The sequence below is a fragment of the Notechis scutatus genome, chromosome 2, assembly GCF_049901735.1.
Source record: "Notechis scutatus isolate UNSWTSFEM ecotype Mainland chromosome 2, rNotScu1.2, whole genome shotgun sequence".
Lineage (NCBI taxonomy): Eukaryota > Metazoa > Chordata > Lepidosauria > Squamata > Elapidae > Notechis > Notechis scutatus.
This window is the reverse complement of record NC_142010.1, coordinates 202629743-202652736: the sequence shown is the minus strand read 5'-3', so window position 1 is coordinate 202652736 and position 22994 is coordinate 202629743. Positions and strand designations below refer to the sequence as shown.

At 39.5% G+C, this 22994-nt stretch overlaps 1 protein-coding gene across 1 annotated transcript in view; it reads left to right on the top strand.

The window, feature by feature from the left end:
- The first annotated feature begins 488 nt into the window (after positions 1–488).
- Positions 489–22994, top strand: part of LOC113416898 (guanine nucleotide-binding protein subunit alpha-14-like) — a 42612-nt gene continuing 20106 nt past the window's right edge. Inside the window, exons 1-2 of the mRNA XM_026675018.2 lie at positions 489–969; positions 13098–13282. Of these exons, the coding sequence (XP_026530803.2) occupies positions 843–969; positions 13098–13282 (312 nt within the window). The 5' untranslated portion in view covers positions 489–842. The remainder of the gene's footprint in view (positions 970–13097; positions 13283–22994) is intronic.

Sequence of the window (22994 nt, the reverse complement as noted above, 5' to 3'; positions counted from 1 at the left end):
TTTTATATGTGTGCATGACAAGAGGGATGTGGAGCTTGGATCACAACACACCCATCATCTTGAATTTTGATTTCTCCCCCTCCCCCTCAATGCCACTGAACAGCAAAGCATACACTAAACTGGTTCTGCCCCATAACATGGCTTGGCTTCGGCTTAACATTGCACGAAGCCAGACATTGTGGCTTGTTAAGCCACGATTTAGGACATTGCGCTGAGTAAGTCTTTCAAACATTTTTTTTTTTTTTTTGGTTCAGTAACACGAGGCGTCGATTCAGTCACGGCGCTTCAACGGACGGCGCTTCGACATTTGGGAAGAAGCGATTCCCCGAACTAAAGCAGGGCCATGGCGAGGGTGCGCCAGTCTGCTGGACCGAAGACAACCGAGGTAACCGTGAGGTTGTCGGGTTTTCATCCCGAACGTCTGAAGGGGACGGGGACGACGACGGGGGAAACGGATCTGCTGTTCCCGAACAGCGCCGGATCCTCACCCCACAAGGAAGGAAAGAAAGTAAACGCTGCAAGTTTAGACTTTCCCTCGCAGCCAAAACTAAGCAGAGCTGCCTCGGGCAGAAGCGGGAAGTCTCCTTCCCGAAAAGTGAACGTGAGTTGAAGGGGCGGAGCCTGGGTCACCGACCGAGGAGACTTTGCCTCTCCCTGGGGGACAAGACGAGTCCGCTGACCTTTCAAGCCGGAGTTACGGCCCCCCGCCGGGACCCTCGAGCGGCCCGATCTGTGTGTCTGCGTGGCGGGAAAGAAGCGGCCGAGTTATCCGAGGGATTTTCGACGTTTCCCCAGAGAAAGGGGCACCCCTCAGGCCGGCTTCTCCCGAGGGGCTGCCGAGCATGGGCGGGCAATGCTGCTGCTTATCCGAAGAGCAGAAGACGAGCCGGCTCCTGAGGCTGGAGATCGAGCGGCGGCTGCGTCGAGACAAGCTGCATTCCGGCGACGAGCTGAAGCTGCTGCTTTTGGGTGAGCCGGGTAGGCCCGTCCTCCTGCCTGGGGTTGGGTGAGCCCAGGGTGCGGTCAGGCCACCCTTGGGAATCCGCTTCAGGAGCGATCTGGGACAGATCAGGAACCTGCCCAGGGCAGAGGCAGAACCATGGGCTCACCTGTGCCAAGATCGCAGGATTTAGGGCAGGATTCCCCAAATGGTTAAGGAAGAGGTTCTTTTGAAGAACCTCCAGAGCCAAAGAAGCTTCTTGGATGAGAAGTGAAACGTCTTCAAAGAAAACCCCAGAAAGTCCAGTTGCCTCTTGAAAAAAGCACCTTTGGGACAACCATAATCTGGATGACTGAGAATCTCCATAGACATTCTGTTTAAAAGTTGCTAGTATTATTTTGGACTGTAATGTTAACATAGTAGTTGAGGCTGAGATATATAAATTGTGCTTATTCCTAATTTAAAAAATTTATTTTAAATAAAATTACTAGTAAATTAGGTCATATATTCCCAATTTAAGGAGCAGGACCGGACACCAAGGTGCTGATATTTCTAGGGAATTTACTCAAGACTATTTCCAACCTTACTTTACCGAGAGATACAGACAGCTGAATGCAGGAAGTTTATTCAGAAATTGTTTGGGGAGGGTCAAACTGGCTTCTTATCTAGAATAGGTGAGTAATACTGTAGTCTGTTGAGTAGACTTTGAAGTCCAGTTTACATTACACGGAACTGAGGGAATGTGGGCAGAGTTTACATAATCGCAGTGTGATTTCTTTGCCACGTTTGCACAATTTATTCTTCTGCTGGGTACTTTATTGCATGTTATCACTAAGATTAGGGCTTCTGGGGTGTGTGTGGGGGGTTACCGCTATTGTGGTGCAAGAACCCCAGCACGTCTAGTTATTCCTAGGTGGCATGAGCCGATATTCAGTTTTTTGGTTCAGCCATGAAACTCACCATGTGCTTTGGGAAGCCACTACTGAGATAAATCCATTCCCCAAGGTTGTTATGATGATAGACCAGAGTTGGGAGAGTTATTTTGGGGATGGTTCGGCCAGCGTGCAGTTAATAATGATCATCTGCCTTGATTCTGCAGCCCCATTGGATTTGACTAAACCATTAGATCAGGGGTCCCCAAATTTGGCAACTTGAAGACTTGTGGACTTCAACTCCCAGAGTTGCCAAGTTTGGAGACCTCTGCATTAGGTTAATGTGGGAAAGCTAAAACTAGCCCAGAGGAAGGAAGCCCACACTGCAGCCAAGGCAACAACACACAATAGTTAACATCAGCCTGCACCTTTTGCTAAGTTTACAAGCTTACAGCTTGGTTCTCTGCATGGTGTTTTCAAAAGGAAAAAAAATTAATAGAAGAAGCTGTGAGCGAATAAAGTTCTTATTGTGGTCCCAATGAAAATTATCACTTTCAAGTCACTCCCCCTCCACACACACATTCCTGCCTCTTTCTTTGAGTATGGGATTCCACAAGCCAAACATCAGCCTATGAACCATTCCTGATGTCTGAGATCTAGCCTGTATCCACCCATTCTTGACTCAGGAGAAACTGTACCAGCCTGGCATTTGTTGGCTGTTTGTCATCCCACCTTTATTGTCTCTGTTTCCAGTCTCTGACAGGCATCTGACTTTCCTCCCATGGTAAGGGGTGATGATGCTTAAGAGATTTTATGCACTTTGAAGTTGTTTTGGGTTAGTCTTGAAATAAATAAGCTTTAACACTGGTGTAATTGAGAACTTCACTGATAGTCTAAGGATGAAGTGAATGCAATGTTTTGGGGATATCACTCTTGTTATAGTGATCGTGGTGTGATTAGGTAGAGAGGTAGAGGAACAGCCTGTGTCTTCACCAGTCATCCTTTTTGGATGGTCCTTCTAGCAACAAAGCCTTCTTTTTTCTGACCACCCATTTTGACCATCCAAATCATAAATCCTAAAAAGCAAAGGGCCAAAAAAAAGTCTCATATGTCTCTCTGCTGATATCCTTACTATTGTATTCATCATGCAAAACTCAACAGATAAAATATAGCAAGAGAAGGAAAAGACATTCCCCTGTTCTCTTCCAACTAGCCAATATTGTTTCCTTTCACCATTTTTGTCCCAAAGATGCTTTTTTCAAGATGCAACTGGATTCTCTGGCCCTTTTTTGAAAACGTTTCGCTTCTCATCCAAGAAGCTGAAGAAGTTCCAATCCAAGAAGCTGAAAGTGTTTCTTGGATGAGAAGCGAAACGTCTTCAAAGAAAACACTAGAGAGTCCAGTTACCTCTTGAAAAAAGCACCTTTGGGACAACCATGACCTGGATGACTGAGAATCTCCATAGACTTTCACCATTTTTAGGTGCATAGAATGCCCAGAGGCATTCCAGGGAAAGGACATTAGTAAATAGGTGGGAGTTAGTAGCACTTTGCTTTTACAACATGGATATACTACTTACTTGTCCAAAATATCGTAAATGGTTGTTAAGGATGGGAAGCAGCTCATGTGAAAGAGAAATGTATTTTGAGTCATTACAGATAGTTATTGACTTACCACTGTTTGTTTAGTGACCATGCAAAGTTAGAACTGGAAAAAGGTGATTTATGTCCAGTTTTCACACTTGCAACTGTTGCAGCATTCCTATGGTCGCATGATGAAAATTTGGGTGCTTGGCAACTGGCATGTGTTTATGACAGTTGCAATGACTCACGGTCATGTGTTCACCTTTTGTGATCTTCCCAGCCAGCTTCTGACAAGCAAAGTCAATGGGAAAAGCCAGATTCTCTTAATGATCACATGATTCGTTTAACTACTGTAATGATTCACTTAATAACTGGCAAGGAAGGGTTGTAAAATGGGGCACAAGTCACTTAACAACTGTCTTGCTTAGCAATGGAAATTTTGGGCTCAATTGTGGTTTGTAAGTCAAGGACTACCTGTATAGAGAAGAAAAAAAATGGGTATTGACGTTGCTGAGTCAGATAGGCCAAGGAATGACATGGAATAAAAAGCTTCGCTATAATCTAATTCAAATTTCAAATGGCTGCTTGGAACTAGGGAGGAAGAATTGTAGGAGGAGAATGGTGAACTATTTTTCCAAAGCATTTTTATGTTTATTCTTACAAACATAATAGTAAAATAGCAATAACCATTTCTTTCTTGCTCATATGATAAATAGAGATATTCTATTTAGTACATTTTAAAAAGATTTTAAAGTACTGGTTAGAGTGCTTGAAAAAAGGGATAAAGCTCATGTATGAAACCTTGACTTTTTCATAGAAGTAATAACAACTTTTTAAGTGAATTTTCTGGAACATGCATTTCTGTTCTAAACATCAAATAAAGCAAATTTCATTTTATTTGCCAATACCATTTATAACTAGCACTAGCAACATAGTCTTAAAACAATTGAAAATCAAGGATAGTGATTTGAATCAGCATAGGTAAAATAGTTGGTAACCAAAATATTGACGCAACTAAACCTCATTAAAGCCACTAATGTATTGTAACGTGCTTTCAAAACCACATTAGTTATGCCTGAACCTCATTTGTGGTTAATTATTTGCTCATTCTATTTTGCTACTCCTGCAGCAGTGATTTTGAATGAAACTAAAAACTGCATTGGATATTCACAAACCAAGACAAAAAGTACTTTTTAAGATGGGTTCCTGAGAACTGTTTAGCAGAATGACAGACCCTAAATATTCATTTCACCTCCATTCCCACAATCTGCCAGATTTAAATAACAATGATGGGACCAAGTCCTATGTAACTCAGAGTCTGAGTATCTAAGCTCATATCTATACAACTACCTCACCCAGTCACTTCTAGAGCACCCTATGCCTGGGGCATCCCAAGATTAGATAAGCAGTGGGTTTTTTTTTCCCCTTATCCCAATTTATGTCACTGTAAGGTTGGTGCTATGCAATATGTGACTCTAAGTTCCTTTGGTTGCTCTTGGGCTCAATTGGAGTTTATGGTGATGTACATGGCTTTATAAGCAGTAATACTTTCAGAGTATCTTCCTGCCCAAGCTTTCTCAAAACAGTTATTTTTGCAGTACACTGATCATTGCAACCTCCTTCAAGTGAGGCTCAGAAGCTGAGTCCCTGGGAAATTTTCTATCTTAGGTAAATTCTGCATGATAGACCTGGGTGAACAAGATGTTCTTTGCTGAAGTCTCTTCTTATCAAGAGATAGGACAGGAAGGGTCAAAGAGGAGGGCATTTTGATGACTGCTCCCCTCATTTGTAACAGTGTATCCCCAGCACATGAGTGGTCTCCCTCTTATTCTTCTTTGTGTTTTCCTGCAAGTGCAAAATCTGCTTTTTCTAATTTTGGCTCAACCAAGTGTTAGTCCATCCCATTCCGCAGGAATTGACTGATCGGCTTGTGATGCAAGCCTGACATCATGGGCTAGGAGAGAGTGACTGGCCCAAAGTCACCCAGCTGGCTTTTATGCCTAAGGTGAGACTAGAATTCACTGTCTCCCAGTTTTCTAGCCCAGTACCTTAACCACTAGCCCAAACTGGCTCACATCTCTCTTATGTCTTCCAAGAAATAGTTCTGGAAGGCCTTAATAATTAAGTAACTAGAAAATTATTTGTGCCATTATATTTTTGTTAATGTTTATTTTATATTATTTGTTGCATTAATTTTGCATTTTATTTGATTACAAGGCTCTTGAGCAAGATAGTTCATACGCTATATAAATAAAAGAAATAAAATGTTAAAACTGCAACGAAGTAAATTTACAGTGCATTTTATTCATTTCCTTAGTAAAATTGATTTTATGTCTACAATTTCTGGTTACAGTTATTGGAACATACATTGATATATATTGATATACATTTATAAATATTGATTTGCACACATTTTTTGAATGAAAGTGATTTCTGTTTGCTTGATATAGTCAGACATTTGCAATGTTTGTATGCAGCTCATTTTCATGACTTGGCATTTTCTGAATAATTTTCTTTATCGTCTCCCTTCATTTCCAGTGAAATGGAAACATTTCAGAGTCAAACTTGTTCATTTCAGTAAAACACACTCACACACGCCCATATACCAGGTAATAAGAGTAGCAAGGTTTTACCCATTTTTTTCAGTTTTCCAGAGAATGGAGAGAAAAAGGAAAAGAATGGTGAAGCAAGTAAACATATAAGCATAAAAGCTAGAGGACCAGTTATTGTCATTAGTCATAGGGCCCTGAGTCACTTTTGTGTTTACTTATGCAGAATAGTTATTGTATTTTTATCCGATCTTTTTTTAAAAAATGTCCTAACTATGAGATTAGGCAAACAAGGATGTTTTTACTTCCTGATTTGATGGAGTGACAGGGTGACATGTAAAGTTAGAAACTTGGGAACGATAGTACTGTAGTAATTGGGTCAAGGAGAGTTTGCAATTACTGAAGTATTAATATACTTGTGATTGCATCTTCTACTTAATTTTCAGATATGCCATGGTTCTCAAGTAACAGACTAGATATTCTTCCCGAGTTACCTCACAAACCCTTCGCAATAAGGAATTCTTCAATATTTTCAGTTATTAATTTTTGTACAAATACGTAACTAATTCCTTCAAAACTTCAGTATCACATGAATGAGAGAGCATTGTGGTTGTATTAAGTGTTGAAGTGGATTTCCTGTCTGCAAAAACCAAACATAATCATTGCTTTTTCTGAGTTATAAAAAACATTCAAAGGAAAGGGAGAACGACGGCATGTCTCCTTGGTAACAGTAAAACCAGCAGGCTTTTCAATTTCACTAGGGGGCGAAAATATCCCTCAATACAATTTTTAGATAAACTTTAGATAAATTATCCTCACTTAAAATAGTTTCCATTTTTTGACAGATACATTTGATGTGCAAAAATAGTAGTGGGGGATGGAAGGTATTTCTATGAGTTTATTTTCTGTGGAGAAGAGGATGTTTACTGTACGAAGGAAGGAATGATTTCTGACTCCAGATATTTTATATGTATACTATGGTATTTATTGTTAGTTATTATGTCTGCCTTTGTGAGCTTTCTCTATCTCTGGAACTTTTACAGTAGAAAAATATACTACAGTGCAGAATTAATAAAATAGACATTAATAGTGAATATATATAACTCCACCATTGCTGGTCTCAAGCCTGAATGAGAAAGGAGGAGGTTAGGCATCAGACTCTGCTACAAGTTGGCTGTAATTTCCAGGTAGCATCACTATGCATCAAACCCCAAACAACGCTTCTGCGGACCCTGAGATATGACAGGAATAATGCATAGAACAAGAAGACAATAACAATTAATATAATATTAGAAAAAAAATAATAGTATTAGCTTTCCTTTTATTTGTTTCTTGTATTACCTACAAGAGTCATCACTTCAACATTCAGACTCTTGAAAAACATATCTATTTTGTGAATTTAGGGGGAGGGTGTCTGAAAATTTGAGCAAGCCTGTATTATCCAAATGCCAAGTACTGTGGTTTGCAGGACCCAGCAAAACATAGGAATGCCCTGATAACCTTTTGACATTTCAGTAATCAGAGGTCTGAGGCTGCGTGGTGGTCAACCCTACAATTCTGGCCATCTATTTAGGTTAGTTCACTGCTGCATTCCAATAGAAAATTTGCATACAGAGTAGAATTAGCTTCATTAATGATCAGTTAAGCTTGCACCTACTATGACAAAGGAAAAAAATGTAACATCAGCCAGTTTTAGGGTCCTCTGGTAGATCTCTGGAGTATTTGGAGCAGATAGGCAAAAAAAATGCACTCAATTATTTAATATAACAGTAGCAAATTGTTTTCTCCCTTGCCTGCCTGCACCATAAATTATATTGCTGAAAAGACCAATGTGAAACCTTATGTGGAAAGTATGTGGATTTAGCTCAGTTCAAGCACAAAAGAAAATTCCTGGGTCTAGGCTTATTCAGCTTCTGGTTTTTTGTTTTTCTTCCATTAAGTTCCGTTTGGTGGGCTTCTAAGTGACTTGAGTGACATCTAAAATCTCCCCAACATTTTGTAACACTCTGTTGTTTTTGTGAAACAATGTTTTCCCTTGTTTTAGCTGAGAGAATAGAATAGAATAGAATAGAATAGAATAGAATAGAATAGAATAGAATAGAATAGAATAGAACAGAACAGAACTTAACTTTATTACGGTCTTAGACAGCAATAGAGCTGAGGAATAGAACAAGACATTTTAACCAAAGTCCCATTGATGATGTTACCTAGACTGGTAATAAAACTAAATGTCAAGCCCAGAGAGCAAACCACTGCCAAAATTTCAAGCTATATCAGGTCCAGATTAAAATCAATGTTTAAAGGTCAAGAAAAATTTACAAAAGAAAAAAGGGTCAGGGAGAAAAAATGAAGAGAGAAGATGGGTTGCAGGAGGTGGTAATGCCCCATTTGAATGAAAAATGTCGTGCGCATGGCATAGGAAGGCAGGGTAATGGCACAAGTTCTCTAAATCCAGGTACTCCTTGACTTACGGCCACAATGTCTGTTGCTAAGCAAGACAATTAAATCAATTTTGCCCCATTTTAACGATCTTTCTTGCCACAGTTGTTAAGTAAATCACTATAATTGTTAAGCTAGCAACCCGGTTGTTAAGTGAATCTGGCTTCCCCGCTGACTTTGATTGTCGAAAGGTCGGCAAAAGGGATCATAGGAGCCCTGGACACTGGAACCATCATAAATATGAATCATTTGCCAACCAGCTGAATTTTGATCGTGTGACCTCGGGCATGCTTCAACAGTCATTAAGTGTGGAAAATGGCCATGTCACTCTTTTCAGTGCCACTGTAATGTTGAATGGTCACTAAATGAAGTGTTGTAAGTCATGTTCTAACGATGTGAATATTCTTGCTATTTTTAATTTGTTTGGTAAAATATTAAGAAAGGGAACAAACATCCCATATCATGGGACACGTCAGTAGATATGAGTCTGTAGAGATTCTTAGTCATCCAGGTCATAGTTGTCCCAAAGGTGCTTTTTCAGGAGGCAACTGGACTTTCTTCTTGTTGTTTTTCTTTGAAGACGTTTTGCTTCTCATCCAAGAAGCTTCTTCAGCTCTGACAGGATAGTGGGGAATGGAAGGATTTATATTCCTTACAGACAGCATTCCCCACTATCCTGCAGAGCTGAAGAAGCTTCTTGCATGAGAAGCGAAATGTCTTTAAAGGAAAAACAACAACAAGAAAGTCCAGTTGCCTTCTGAAAAAGCACCTTTGGGACATATCAGTAGATATGGTGGCTACTTTCTTGTTTCCATAAAAAGTTATATTCTCATTTGGGTCTTATAATCCATCTGAAGTGTCTTTCATAAAACTGATTTTAAGATATTTGTCATAATAGGAAATACATTGAAATCTCATCGAATCTTGTATGCTTAAATAATACCGCCATCCCAATATAGGCACAAATCTGCAACCATTGATCATTCAATGAGGCAGTGTTTGCTTTAGATGTCTAAGAGTTAAACCCACAATTTCAATATCTAGAGATTGTTGTGGCTTTCCTGAAAGAAATTCATTTACAGCAATCAGTTCTTGCTGCCGCTTTTCAATGTATTATTATCCCCAGTTGTTCTCCTTTTCCATTTTCCAATGAAACACAAGAGCCGACAAAGAGGCTTTACTTTCTCCATTATAATAAGAATAATTTATAACCTGCTGATGTTTTTGTAACCAGTGGCTGATCTATATAGATTCTAAAGTTATTCCACATTCTTCTAAAATCAAGAGCAAGATTCATTACCTCAGGCCCTTTGTTTCTTAATTCCTATGGATTCATCATCTGATGATACAATGAAGCTATCTATCATGGCATATCTCCACACAGCATTTTCTAATGAGCAGAGCAATTTTAGACATAGCCTCAAGGCATGCAAGCATATGGAAAAATTAAGTCCAGCTGTGATCAGAGGCTGATTTTTATAGAGTGGTCTCCAGAAGATAAACACTTATATTCAACCTCAAGTCAAAAGACCATTTAACAAATAAATACTGTAGTAAATTGTCAAGATAAACTTTCCACAATCTGGTATCCTACGGATGCACTGAATATAATTCCCATCACTATCTATAGCATGATTTATTTATAGTCAAACATATGAAAGTGGCAGCGGGAATATCAGATTATGAAGGTTTGGTCTAGATATGACCCAACTCCCATAAAAATGTGAAGAAGCCAGACTCCCGTAGTTATCAAAACCCTATCAATTTCAGACCGCAGAGATGTTATAAGCACAAAAAATACTTTTCACATCTTAACTACAGCAGTTAGAGTGGAGGGGAAGGAATAACTGAGATGGTTATGCTGACAGCAGTCTTCCTCCTCTGACGTGTAATTTTCTAGTTCTCCAGTATTATTTGGCTCCCTTGAAATGTAATGCCTGCATATATAGGCAGAGGACAGACTGTAAAAGTCCATGCACCTTTCCAGAAGTTCCAGGGACCAAGGCAGCAACACCAGGTATTAAGGGATGCAGAGAGTTACAATTAAAGAAGAAATTAATTAAGAAGGTTTAATTCAATTTGATTATTTAAGAAGATAAGAAGATTACTGGTAAATAAACAATGTAAAAAATAAATGGAAATGAAAGAGAATGCCACTGGAGATGAGAAAAACGGCAGCCAAAGGGGAGGCAGGCTTCAAACCATCCCAATTCTTCAGCTGAGGACAATCAAAGCAGCCATTCAGGACAAAAGGGGATTATAGTTTATTTATTTATTTATTTGATTTGTCAATTGTTTACAAGATAATAAGTATAAGTGTATACATAGTTATGAATACATGAAATGGGTACATATAAGAAAAATAAAAGAAACAATAGGACAGGGATGGTAGGCACGTTGGTGCGCTTATGCACGCCCCCTAGAGACCTCTTAGGAAAGGGGTGAGGTCAACAGTAGACAGTCTAAGGTTAAAGTTTTTGGGGTTTGGGGAAGAAACCACAGAGTAGGTAGAGTATTCCAGACATTGACCACTCTGTGGCTGAAGTCGTATTTCTTGCAATCAAATTTGGTGCGGTTAACCTTGAGTTTGTATCTATTGTGTGCTCTTGTGTTGTTATGGTTGAAGCTGAAGTATTCATTGACAGGTAGGACATTGCAGTGTATGATTTTATATACCATACTTAGATCAGACCGAAGATGGCGTAATTCAAGGTTTTCTAGTTCTAGAATTTCAAGTCTGGTGGCATAAGGTATTCTACAATGAGTAGAGGAGTGGAGAACTCTTCTTGTAAAATATTTCTGGACTTTCTCAACTGTGCTAATATCAGATACGTAATATGGAAAACAAGAAAGTAGCCACCATATCTGCTGATATGTCCCAAAGGTGCTTTTTCAGAAGGCAACTGGACTTCCTTGTTTCTCTTTTCCTTTGAAGACATTTCACTTCTCATCCAAGAAGCCTAAGTCATTTATAAAGATATTGAAGAGTACTGGGCCTAAGATAGAACCTTGTAGTATTCCACTGCTTGCCTTCCCTCCATGTAGATGTAGTACCATTAAGGACTATTCATTGAGTACAGTTTGTCAGCCAGTTGTTAGCCAGCTTTGTCAAACTGGCTGTCAAAAAACATAGTTGTTTAGCTTTATCGCTTTAGTTTTTATATAGATGGCTTGGTTGACTGATCTCAGAAGTGCGTTAGAAGGGACACAGAGAAACACATTCGGGCTTTAGCATGGCTTTAAATTGGCAGCCAAGAGTGCACCAGCACTTTTTCCTCTTCAGTATCAAATCTAAATTTACTCGGGTGTTGGGCTTAACAGCAATGGCCTACCAAAATACTCTGCTGTATTTTCCTTCAAGAAAATCTGTGCCTTTCTAAATCTGTGTTCATTGCTGTTTTAATTTTTAAAACTTTTATTCATTTATTTATTTTTAAAGGAAGGGAGGGAGGAAGGAAATGATAGGGAGGAAGAGAGGGAAGATTTTTGATGCTCTCTGCCAACTTCCCAGAAGAAAACTCAATGGGGGAGCCAGCAGGAAGTCAGAAGTTGCTCTGGCTCACTCCCACTGCTTTTTTGCCCAGTAGTAGTCATTCTGTTTTTCTGTTTAGGTAAGGAAGTATCTCTGGAATGATGACCCAACTAGGTAAGAATTGTCTAGTGATCATTTAAAGCGCTACAGTAGTGCCTAAACCTAGTGACCATCTTGTTAACACAACTTAACAAATTGGTTAGATTTTCACAAGTTAATGAACTGAGCTTCTTATATCAACCCAACCAGTGCATTCTACCAGTTAAACATATTGTTTAGTCAAGTCAAAGACAGAAACTGTCTGCAGGCCAAATTACTATGTTTTTTTTTTAATGTTCAGAAGCTATTAAGGGGAGGTTAAAAAGAGAAAATGAAGAGAAGCCATAGTGTTGTATTGGTGAAGTGAAAGATAAGAAGTGAAAGATAAATAAGAATAATTTAAAGATGAATAAGAATGAAACATGTATCGGTAAAAACAACCAGTACACACAGAGATAACTTGATAGAAATAATTAGCTTCATTAGCTTATAATAATTTTAAAATCGCCTCAGTAGTTTGCAAACCATACAGGAGACACAGGCATTTTCGGATCATCTGAAGCATTTGAGTTTTACAATCCCTCAATATTTTCATTTATGGTATTGAGAGACCTCTAGTGGTGGCATGGGGGTTTTAAACAAAAATTAGGGTCTCTTGCAGTCAAACCACCATTCTTATAGCTAGTAACGTTTTAAAGATATAATGTACAATATCTAAGTAGATTCTTTACTAACACTTTAAGAGATGTTAAATATATCAGTAGTAAATTTACCTGAAGAGGGGATTTTCTGTTACAATTTTTAAAGAATTTCTCCCCCAAAGTATAGATATGTAGGTGTATTAGAAAGATTTTCAATAACAGACTTATTCTTTCAGATTCTTGTGAATTAATGTAATGTTTTCAATCCCTGCTTTCATTTATAGTGACTTCATTATTCTGACTTGGTTTATAGTGACTTAAAAGCATTATGTATATTATTGTTTATATAAAAACTGAAATTTTGTGACTGTCTGTGCCTCAGGCATCTCCTTACTTAGTACCAAATTATACTTGCAACTGATGAGTGCATCAGTTGGTATTAGCATGAAGGAATGAAATCTCCCTTCCCTTTAAAAGTTCGCCTTTCTTTCCTTTCTTACAGGTACAGGAGAGAGTGGGAAAAGTACATTTATCAAGCAGATGAAGATAATTCATGGATCAGGCTTTACAGAAGAAGAGCGGAAAAGCTACACAAAACTGGTTTATCAAAACATATATTCCGCTATGCAAGCTATGGTGAGCGCTATGGATGCTTTACAAATACCATACTCATCTGAACAAAGCAAGGTATAGTATTGCACATAAATTAAAATCACTTCTGCTGTTTATTGTATAAGTTAGGTTAAGTAAAAATGCACTGGCATAAACCCATTCAGTCAATTTGGGTAGGGCATGATTATTTAATGTAGCCGGAAATATGCAGTGATTCTATGGATTCTAATCCAGAATTTCAACCTTATGATAAAACATGTATTATTTCACAGTGTGATGGGCTTAGGAATATGTTATATGTACATATGCAAAGGAGTCTCTCGTCTTTTTCTTCAACTTTCCTGCTTTTAGCTATTGCCAAGTTTTGTTATTATTTGTTTTGTCCAGCAGCTTTTTATATTCTGGCCATATAAGGCTTTTGGCCTATCCAATGCTCAGTAAGCCTTCATAGTGTAGTAGCTTCATTGCATCTCCATCACTGTCCTTCAGATATTCTTCTAATCTCCTTTTTTATTTTTCAACTCTTTGGTGTACTTACAACATTTCATGCCCACCCATTTTCCTTGGTAAGTAGAGTCTGATATTGTCATTAAATGAAGGGTATGATTTATAGTCATTATGTTTCTGGTCTTTCTAGCCAGACCTTTTAATTTTGTTTGAGCTTAATCCACTACTCCAGCTGTATATCTAATGACTGGAATCGCCAGGGTTTTAATTGCCTTGATATTATTTCTGCCACTGTGTTTGGACTTTAAGATCTCCTTCATTCTGCTGGTTCATTTTAGCTGTTCATTTTTGTTGACTTCAGTATGTTGTTGTCAGCCCGAGGGATATCCAGTATTTGTAGCCATTTTATTTCCATAAGGTATCTTTAATCCTTCAGTTTTCCTCTATTGATCTTTTGTTCCTCTGCTGTTTGAGTAGTTTCTTTTGTGCTCAGGGGGAGCACAAAGCTTGTTTTCAATTAGGTGTTGTAGGACTGCGTCAGCTATCACACCAGTTAGCAATTTGAAAGTTGTTAATAAGCAGGTAAATGTTCTGTAGTTAGTGGATGCTGCCTTTTTGTTGGATCTTTCATTATCAGGTAGATTTTTCCAGATGTTGATCAATACTCCCTTGGACTATGTTATTAAATTACTTGGCAATCACTTGGTCAGGTAGCAATGGGAAAATTTATTGGAAAAGAGATTCAGATACCTTGACAATAGCAAGGTGAATTTATTTGATGACAGGAGCGATGGATGCACCATTGGGAGACTGGAAGTGCCAGGTTGAGTGCAGATGGTTCTGAAGAAGGTCTATAGGGCCATTAACACTTGTCATCAATTTGATACACCAATTTGATATTCACATATCCAATTAGTTGGATATCATTTCTCCAGGATTATCAGTAATTTCTTCTTTAGGTATTCAAAGCTTATATTTATTTTGTAGTGATTGTATCCAGTTATCCGGTGTTCTGCTGGTTTCTTTTACCACTTTGATTTTTCATCAAAGGGTTCCTCCAATGATTTTTGCCTTCTTGTTATGTGTCCCAAATATTTAATTCATCATTAGCATTTTCACTAAACTGTCTGCTTTGATTTTATCTAGTAGTAAATGTTTGTCTTTTTTCAGTCCAAGTCCAAGGCATTTTTGACTTTTTTTTGCACAATTCACAGGCATTTTTTTTATTTCCTTGGCATTTCTGACAGTCCAGCTTTCACAACTATCTGTTATAACTGGGAAAGCCATAGTCTTGGCACTATGCATCTTTGCTTTAGGTGTGCTGGTAATATTTTGTCTAGGCCTATCACAGAAAACAGCTTTTACAGCTTTTGCATTATCACAATTTGTATGCCGCAAGATGATCTCTTCTGCATTGATTTTGGGAAGGAAAATTAAGCAAAGAATTTCACGATATCCACCTGCTGTTCCCAACATAAAAGATGAGATTTCAGCAGGAGGCGAAAAACCAAAACCAAACTGCAGGTGGACCTTCCTTAATGGTGGTAATTGGGACTAGACTTTTTGTTGCTAAGTGATGCATTCATTAAGCATGATGTCACATGACTGCAGTGCTTAGCAACAGCACTCCTGACAGTTGCCATTATTAAGCAAGGATGGCAGGTTAAGCAAAGGCCTCAGGTGACTGCAACTTTCTACTTCCTGCTGGCCTCCAACAAGCAAAGTCAATGGGGAATCCAGCAGGAAGTTGCCAGTTCTGATCATGAGAAGTCTCAGGTTTGGTGGCTTACAAACAGGCCAGTAGGCAGGTGAATGCTGTGGAGTGCATGTGAACATAGGTGATGGGTGCTGCCATGTGGCATTGTTGTGGCCTGTTGGCCACCCCCCCCCCAACTTTATGAGGAGGAGGTGTGGGAGTCAGGGTCAGCATCAGGACAACCTGATAGCTCTAAAGGGGAAGAGGGAATGGAGCTGTCAGAGAGAGAGAGACAGAGGTGGACCCTGAGTAGCCCTCAGATGGAGAGTCCCTATGTCTGGAGGGGGCTGATGAGGAAGAGGAGGAACAGCTGTGTGCCGTGACTGACACATGGAGAAGGAAGAGGAGAGCAGTGGAAATCTGTGGGCCGATCCTTAGGATAGAAGAGCCACCGCTGCTAGCAAAGTCTCACCCTAGCTCTGGAGATAAAAGGCAGGGGGCAGAGATGAATAGATATTGCAGACAACTATGCATCTCCCTGCTGGACAGACTTGAAAGAGAGAGAGAGAGAAACATTTAGAGAGAAACTTTTTGCTGAGGCTGCTGGCGCTCCTAATAAAGGAATAATTGATTTAAATACAGAGGGGTTGTCATGTTTGGGGAGCTGGGTCAGAACAGGCATGAGTGCAGGCAGAGACTATGGCATGGTGCGAATGGACATAGATGTATGTGTATTTGTGTACTACAGCCTGGCACTCCTCAAGAGATAAAACAGCAGGATTGGGGGTAACTAATTAGAGTGACTTGCAACCTCCAGCCAGCTTCCCCACTGACTTTACTCCTGGCAAGTTGGCAGGAAAGATCACAAATGACAATCATGTGACTACAGGGGTGCTGCAACAGCCACAATTTGAAGGACTGGTTGTTAAGTCTCCTTCATTCAGCATCATTTGAACAGTTGCTGAACTAGTGGTTGTAACCTAAGGGCTATCTGTACGACGATATACAGGTAGGCCTTGACCCTATGACCCCTGGACACTGCAACTGTCGGCCTCCGAGTTTACCCAGAGCCCGTCAGCTCCGAATATTTCTCACAGCAAGTCAGCTGGCCATGTCACCTTATCTCTGCTGCTGCCAGATCTGTATTTCTGCTTGTGTGCTGGCCGATGGCTTTGGAATGACTCAGCAGAGCTGAGGATGGATTCTGCAACAACTGCCAGGCTGCTGGAACTGGCTCTTTTCATGTATTGATGTGGTGCATATTGTTAGAGGGGGTTGGGGCACATATAGGTGGTAATTAAGACTTAGGTTAAAACATGGTGAAGGTGGCACCAGGTGGGGATCAGTTAGTGAGGGTCGGAATAGGGTAGGGATGTAGACATGTTATAGGGTTAATAGCATTTAGGGATAATGGGTTAGGCGTGGCCAGAATTAGAACTGCGTATAGGCCTGGGTGTGGTGAGGTGTGTCTCATGATAATGGTGATAAAAGGAAAGGGAGAAAACCCAACTCTAGCCTTGCCTGGGTTTTAGCCATTCTTGCCTGATTAGAGTATTTGTTGTTTGATGCTGTATTGAATAAACCATCATTGTCCTAAAGAGGAGCTGGAGTTTGGGTTCATTTAAAGACAAATCTTCAATACTCAAGGACTGGTTGAGAGCAACTGTCATAAATATGAACCAGTTGTCAAGCATCCGAATGTAAATTACGTGACAATGGGGATGCTACAACGGTCATAAGTATGAAAAATGGTCATAAACCACACTTTTCAGTGCCATTTTAACTTTGAACGGTCACTAAATGAACTGTTGTAAGTCGAGGGCTACTTCCATGTGTCTCTCCAGAATCTAGCTAAAGAATCTAGCCTCTTTGATCATCCCTTCCCATCCTTTTATGGCTCATTCTGCAAGATAGTATAATGTAAATATATACCAGACTAAAACAAAGAGACCTATGACTTCGTAATGTAAAGTGCTGTTAGGCAAAATTAATTAGGCATAGATTGCTACTGAGAACATTAAATTGGTTGATTTTATTTTATTTATTTATTCATCTCCTTTATAAATAAAGGAGATAAATAAATATTTCTTTTTATTTTTTGACGTTTTAATTTTTTCAGGTCTTACCTGTCTGTTCCTATAGATAATTAGTGTAATCATGTGTAATAATACAGTTGGAGGGAAACTGTTTTTCACAAGCTGTCAAAAAGGCAAATTTTGTGCTTGGGATAATTAGAAAAGAGATTAAAAATAAAATGCCAACAGGATAATGCCCTGTGTTATATCATCTGGAATACTTTGTACAATTCTGGCTGCTGCATTTGAAATAGATCTGGAAAAGGTGCAGAAGAGAGCAATCAAATATCCACCTTATGAGAAAGAATATCTGGCACTTTTCAGACTAGAAAAAGGCAACTGAGAGGGAATATTATCAAAATGTGTTTGATCACACATAACTGTAGAGCAGGGGTCCCCAAACTTGCAACTTTAAGACTTGTGGACTTGGAGAATTCTGGGAGTTGAAGTCCACAAGTCTTAAGGTTGCCAAGTTTGGAGACAACTACTGTAGAGGAAGGGTGAGAGAACCTGGGGGTGGACTTAAAAGAGGGATCAACCTAGAATCTCTGTAGCTACAACTGAGCTAAGTCCAACTCCCCCCACCAATTGGGGGGGCGGGTCCATTGACCCTTATCTAACTCCTACAAAGTGGTAACCTTAGTTGAGAAGATTCCTGTGAAAGGCATGAGTAGCAGTAAATCAGTTTAATTGGACCTTCACATGTGGGCATGATCTTTCACATCTGACAATGGCTTGGAGGAAGATAAGGAAAAGTTCTGTTTTCTGTTTGTCTCTCTTGAAACACTAGATTCAAGAATCACATAAGAAAGTTGGTAGAAGGAGATTTGGATGAGACAGAATAAAGCACTTCTTCACAGAATGCATAATCAACTGTGGAATTTGTAGCTGTAAGACACTTTTGCATGGCTTTACAGAGAATTTATTAGTCTTGAAGTTTCATTGTTGTCTCTGAGTTGGGTGCAGAGAGCTTCCAAATATTCATCTTAGTTGAAGATGAATAATCATAGGAGTCCTCCATCTCTCATTTGTTACGCTTCAGAAATGTCTGGTTGGTCATTGTGAAAAGCAGTGTTCTTACATCACCTGGCAGCGTTCCCGGGTATAGAGAATACAAGTCTCATATGAGACCCAGGTTGGTTGAGTGGTTAAGTATTGGGTTAGAAGCTGGGAGAGCCAGGTTCAAGTTGTCACTTAAACATGGAAGCCAGTTGGATGACCTTGGACCAGTCCCAAATTGGGAGGTCACCACAACTTAGCATCAGCCATTTGCAACACCCTGGCTGAAAAACAAAATCCCTTGTCACAACAAGTGTTGAGGAGCTTCCTTGTAAAACTAGATGGGTACAGTGAAAAACAAGCAGCCCTGCCAAATGAGTGAGACAAACAATAAAACAACTGTTATGGCTTCATAATTTGGCTTTTCAATAAATCTAGAACCTGGTTTGGAGGGATGATAGCTTTTGTTTACTCTTGTTACTATGATTGCATTTTAATTGAGTTTTAATTGCATTTTGTTTTATATTAGTTTTTTTCTGTGGATTGTATCCTGACAGAAAAGTGAACTGTTGTTCTCATATTTTTATATTAAATATTTGTTGTATTTATATATTCTCTAATATATATTTCTAAGTATCTCTGAAACAAAAAAAGAATTCTTTTCACCCAACATATCACCTTAAATAACCTATCAGAATATTTTTCCTTCAAAGTTCTCTATTATTTGTTTGAATTCACTACTCTTTCTGTGCTGTAGCCCACGTGTTAATATCCAATGCAAAATGAATTAACAATAGGTTATAGCTTTAAAAAGAACAAATATGATTATACTTCCACACCAGTAGAAATATAGTTTCCACTATAATCTGCATTGTAAATACATTTTTTAAATTTTTTTGGGCAATGTATAAGAGTAACAAAGCCAAGGGATAATCAAAGGAATGGAAACTGATAAATCCTATAAACAGTTACTGAGGAAACTAAATATATTTAGTTTTGAAAAAAAGAGGGCCAAGATACTATCTTTCATGTACAGTATTTGGGGGGGTGTTTGTCACACACACAAAAAAAAGTTGCCTCAAAATGCAGGATGTGGAATAATACGTTTCTGTTAGCAGCAGGCAAACTCTGCTTCAATCTTAGAAATAAATTATAATGGTAAGCGTTAATGCACAGTAGAAATAATTTTCTGTGGAGATTTTGGGCTTTAAGGAGAAGCAGAATAGCCATTTAATTTATATTCCTGAACTGCAATTGGCTTGCTCAGTGGTCTATAGCGGGGGTCTCCAATCTTGGCAACTTTAAGCCTGGCAGAATTCTGGGAGTTGAAGTCTGCCAGGCTTACAGTTGCCAAGGTTGGAGACCCCTGGTCTATAGTGCTTCTTCAAGTTTTGCAACCCTGACATGATAGAATCCCTGCCTGTGGCCAAATCCTCTGGTGATCCTCATAACTTTTTTTTCTAGGTTGCTATCATTGAATTTAAAGAAGAATCTAGAATAGTCTAGTCTAGAGAGGAAAATATGGTAAGAAATGACATGGGATTGAAGGAGAACTTCAATTTCTTTGCTGTTATTAGTTTGCTTTCCAAAAATACCTTATCAGTGCTATACAGGTTATTTTTGACTTATAATCAGTGATTTAGCAACCAAGATTATGATAGGACCCCCCCCCCCCAAAAGCAACCCACCACCCAGTTTTGAAGTTACAGCCACTGGAACACCCCACGGTCATGTACCCTTACCACCAACAGCAGGGACACCCACCTATTCCTCCTATTTCCCCCATCCTGCCCTGCCAGGTCTCTTCAGGTCTTGGGTATGTGTTCTACCCCACTGGGTCCCTGCAGGCCTTGGACTGGTTTTCCACCCCACCAGGGCCCAGGCCCTCCTCCCACCCACTCCCTGTCACCAATTGCACACTTATCTTTCAAAAATCTTAGAGCACTAGACCTCGCATTAGGGAAGAAGGGCAGGCTGCTCTGTCCCTCAATATCCTTGGGACCAGAGGTGGTATTCAGCCAGTTTGGACTGGTTCTGGCGTACCGTTAGCGGAAATTTTGACTAGTTTGCAGAACCGGCAAATGCCCCCTCTGCCTGACTCCACCCACCCACCCCCTTACCTCTTACTATATTCCCTTGTTTTTTAGCTCAGCTGATTTGTATGGCAGAGCGGATTGCCATACCTCAGCTGAGTTAAAAAAACAACTCAGCTCACCTCACTCAGCTCACACAGAGGTTGGTGCTTGAGCCCTGCGTGTGCACGAATCACGTGTTAGGCACCCACGCCAATGGTGGGATTCAATTTTTTTTTACTGCCGGTTATGTGGGTGTGGCTTGGTAGGTGTGGCAGGTGAAGGATACTGTAAAATCTCCAGTCGGAGGTGGTATTTGTCAGTTCTCTGAACTCAAAATTTCCGCTACTGGTTCTCCAGAACTGATCAGAACCTGCTGAATACCCACGTGTGCGAAGCACACACAGAGGTTGGTCTGAGTCCTGAACGCGTGTACATAGAACCTCTCATAGAACCAATAGATGCAAATTTGGAAACCTACCACAGTTTGGGACATGTAGTTGTGTCCTGATGCCAAAGTAATCAAGCTTTGTTTGCAAAAACCAGGATTTTAAGTGGTGTTCTCCCAAGTGGCTTTAAAAAAAATAACAAAGCCTTAATTGTATTAATGTTCTTATTTGTTGGAATGCAAAGTTGGATTACTCAAGAGATTTCAGGATATGCCTTTGCATATTTATTCTTTTGAATGAAAGTAAGGATGAAATCAATATTTACATTTGTTTGGTATTTTAAAGACCCTGTTTGAAAACTTCTACTTTGGACTGAGTTTCTGCGTATCATAGATTCTTGATAGTGAAACATAGTGAAGTCAAACATAGTGAAAGCTAATATTAAAAAATGTTTGCATTGTTTGGCTACTGTATTTCCTACTGAATTCCCAGCAATAATTTCTAATCCACTTCGAAGAAGTTTCTTAAGCAGAAACTCCTTTTATGATGCAGTGGCTCAGTGGCTATGATGCTGAGCTTGTTGATCAGAAAGGTGGGTAGTTCAGTGGTTCAAAACCCTAGCGCCGCGTAACGGAGTGAGCTCCCATTACTTGTCCCAGCTTCTGCCAACCTAGCAGTTCGAAAGCATGTAAAAATGCAAGTGGAAAAATAGGGACCACTTTGGTGGGAAGGTAACAGTGTTCCATGCGCCTTCGACGTTTAGTCATGCCAGCCACATGACCACAGAGATGTCTTTGGACAGCGCTGACTCTTTAGCCAGTTTGTAACGGAGATGAGCATCGCCCCCTAGAGCCGGAAACGACTAGCATGTATGTGCGAGGGGTCCTTTACCTTTACCTTTTTAGCCTTTTCTAGACCCTTTTATGTAACCTTGGTCAAGCTCAGATTAGAAATCTGATCGCACAACAATTATTCCAAATTGAATTGTAGTTTAATTTAAACCAACTGCCAATTTTTTGTAGGGTACTGAAAACTCCTAATCCAAGAGGCATGGCTCCTTACAATTTGCCCTCTGGCCTGCTTCAGCTATTGTTGGGCTTTTATCAGATCCCATTGCAATGCCCTTCCCTCAGCACTTTTATGGGATAGATACTGGCGTCTCCTTCTGGCTCATTGCTTGTGCTCTTGTGGTGATCAATAACACACACCTTTATATTGTAGGAGTTATAGAACGTTGCACCAAAATCTTATTTTTCCCCATCTAGCAGCAATCCCAGGCAATTAGACAGTTTATAGTTCGATTTTCTAGTTGCTGATAAAGTTTATTTATACAACCTACAATGTTGTTGTAAAGTTTTGTTATTTAGCACCCAAACTTCCACAGGAAGATTTAAGATGGATTGCTGTGTATGCTATTTGTTTTTATCTATTTTGCTTTTCTTTTTCTTTCAGTTTCTGTTTTATTTGCTCACCAAAAGCAGTTATAAATCACATTGAAATTGACTTGTGTGTATGTTTGCAGTTTGAGTTGCTCAAGAGGGAGATGTCCATCAGAAGAAAGTAGCTAATGTGTACAAAGAAAAAGGAAGGAAGATATATCCAATTAAGACTTGAACTTATATAAACTCTTGGAAAGTATTGATTTAAACATAAATTAGATGTGGAATTTTCTGTCCATTAAAGCTTATCTTCTTTGTTGTGAAATATAGATCAATACTATTGTCTTCAAATATTATAGATGCCGGGTTCAAGTACAGAAGTTTTAATAACATAAATTCATGGCGCACATCAGATGGGTTTTTTTTCGTTCTAATTATTTACTTAAACTCAGGCACTTTGGCATCCTCTTTATAATATTAGGCCAGTATTATTAATCCCATATTTAGGTGGTGTGTATTATTTCAATTACCGTATTTGCCGGGCGTATAAGACGACTGGGCGTATAAGACGACCCCCAACATTTCCACTCAAAATATAGAGTTTGTTATATACTTGCCGTATAAGACGACCCCCACTTGGAGGCGGTGCGGCGGAGGCCGGCCTCTTAGGAAGTACTTTTGTTGCATGCCCAGATATGGTGCTGCCTGCGTTGGTGGGGCACTTCATATC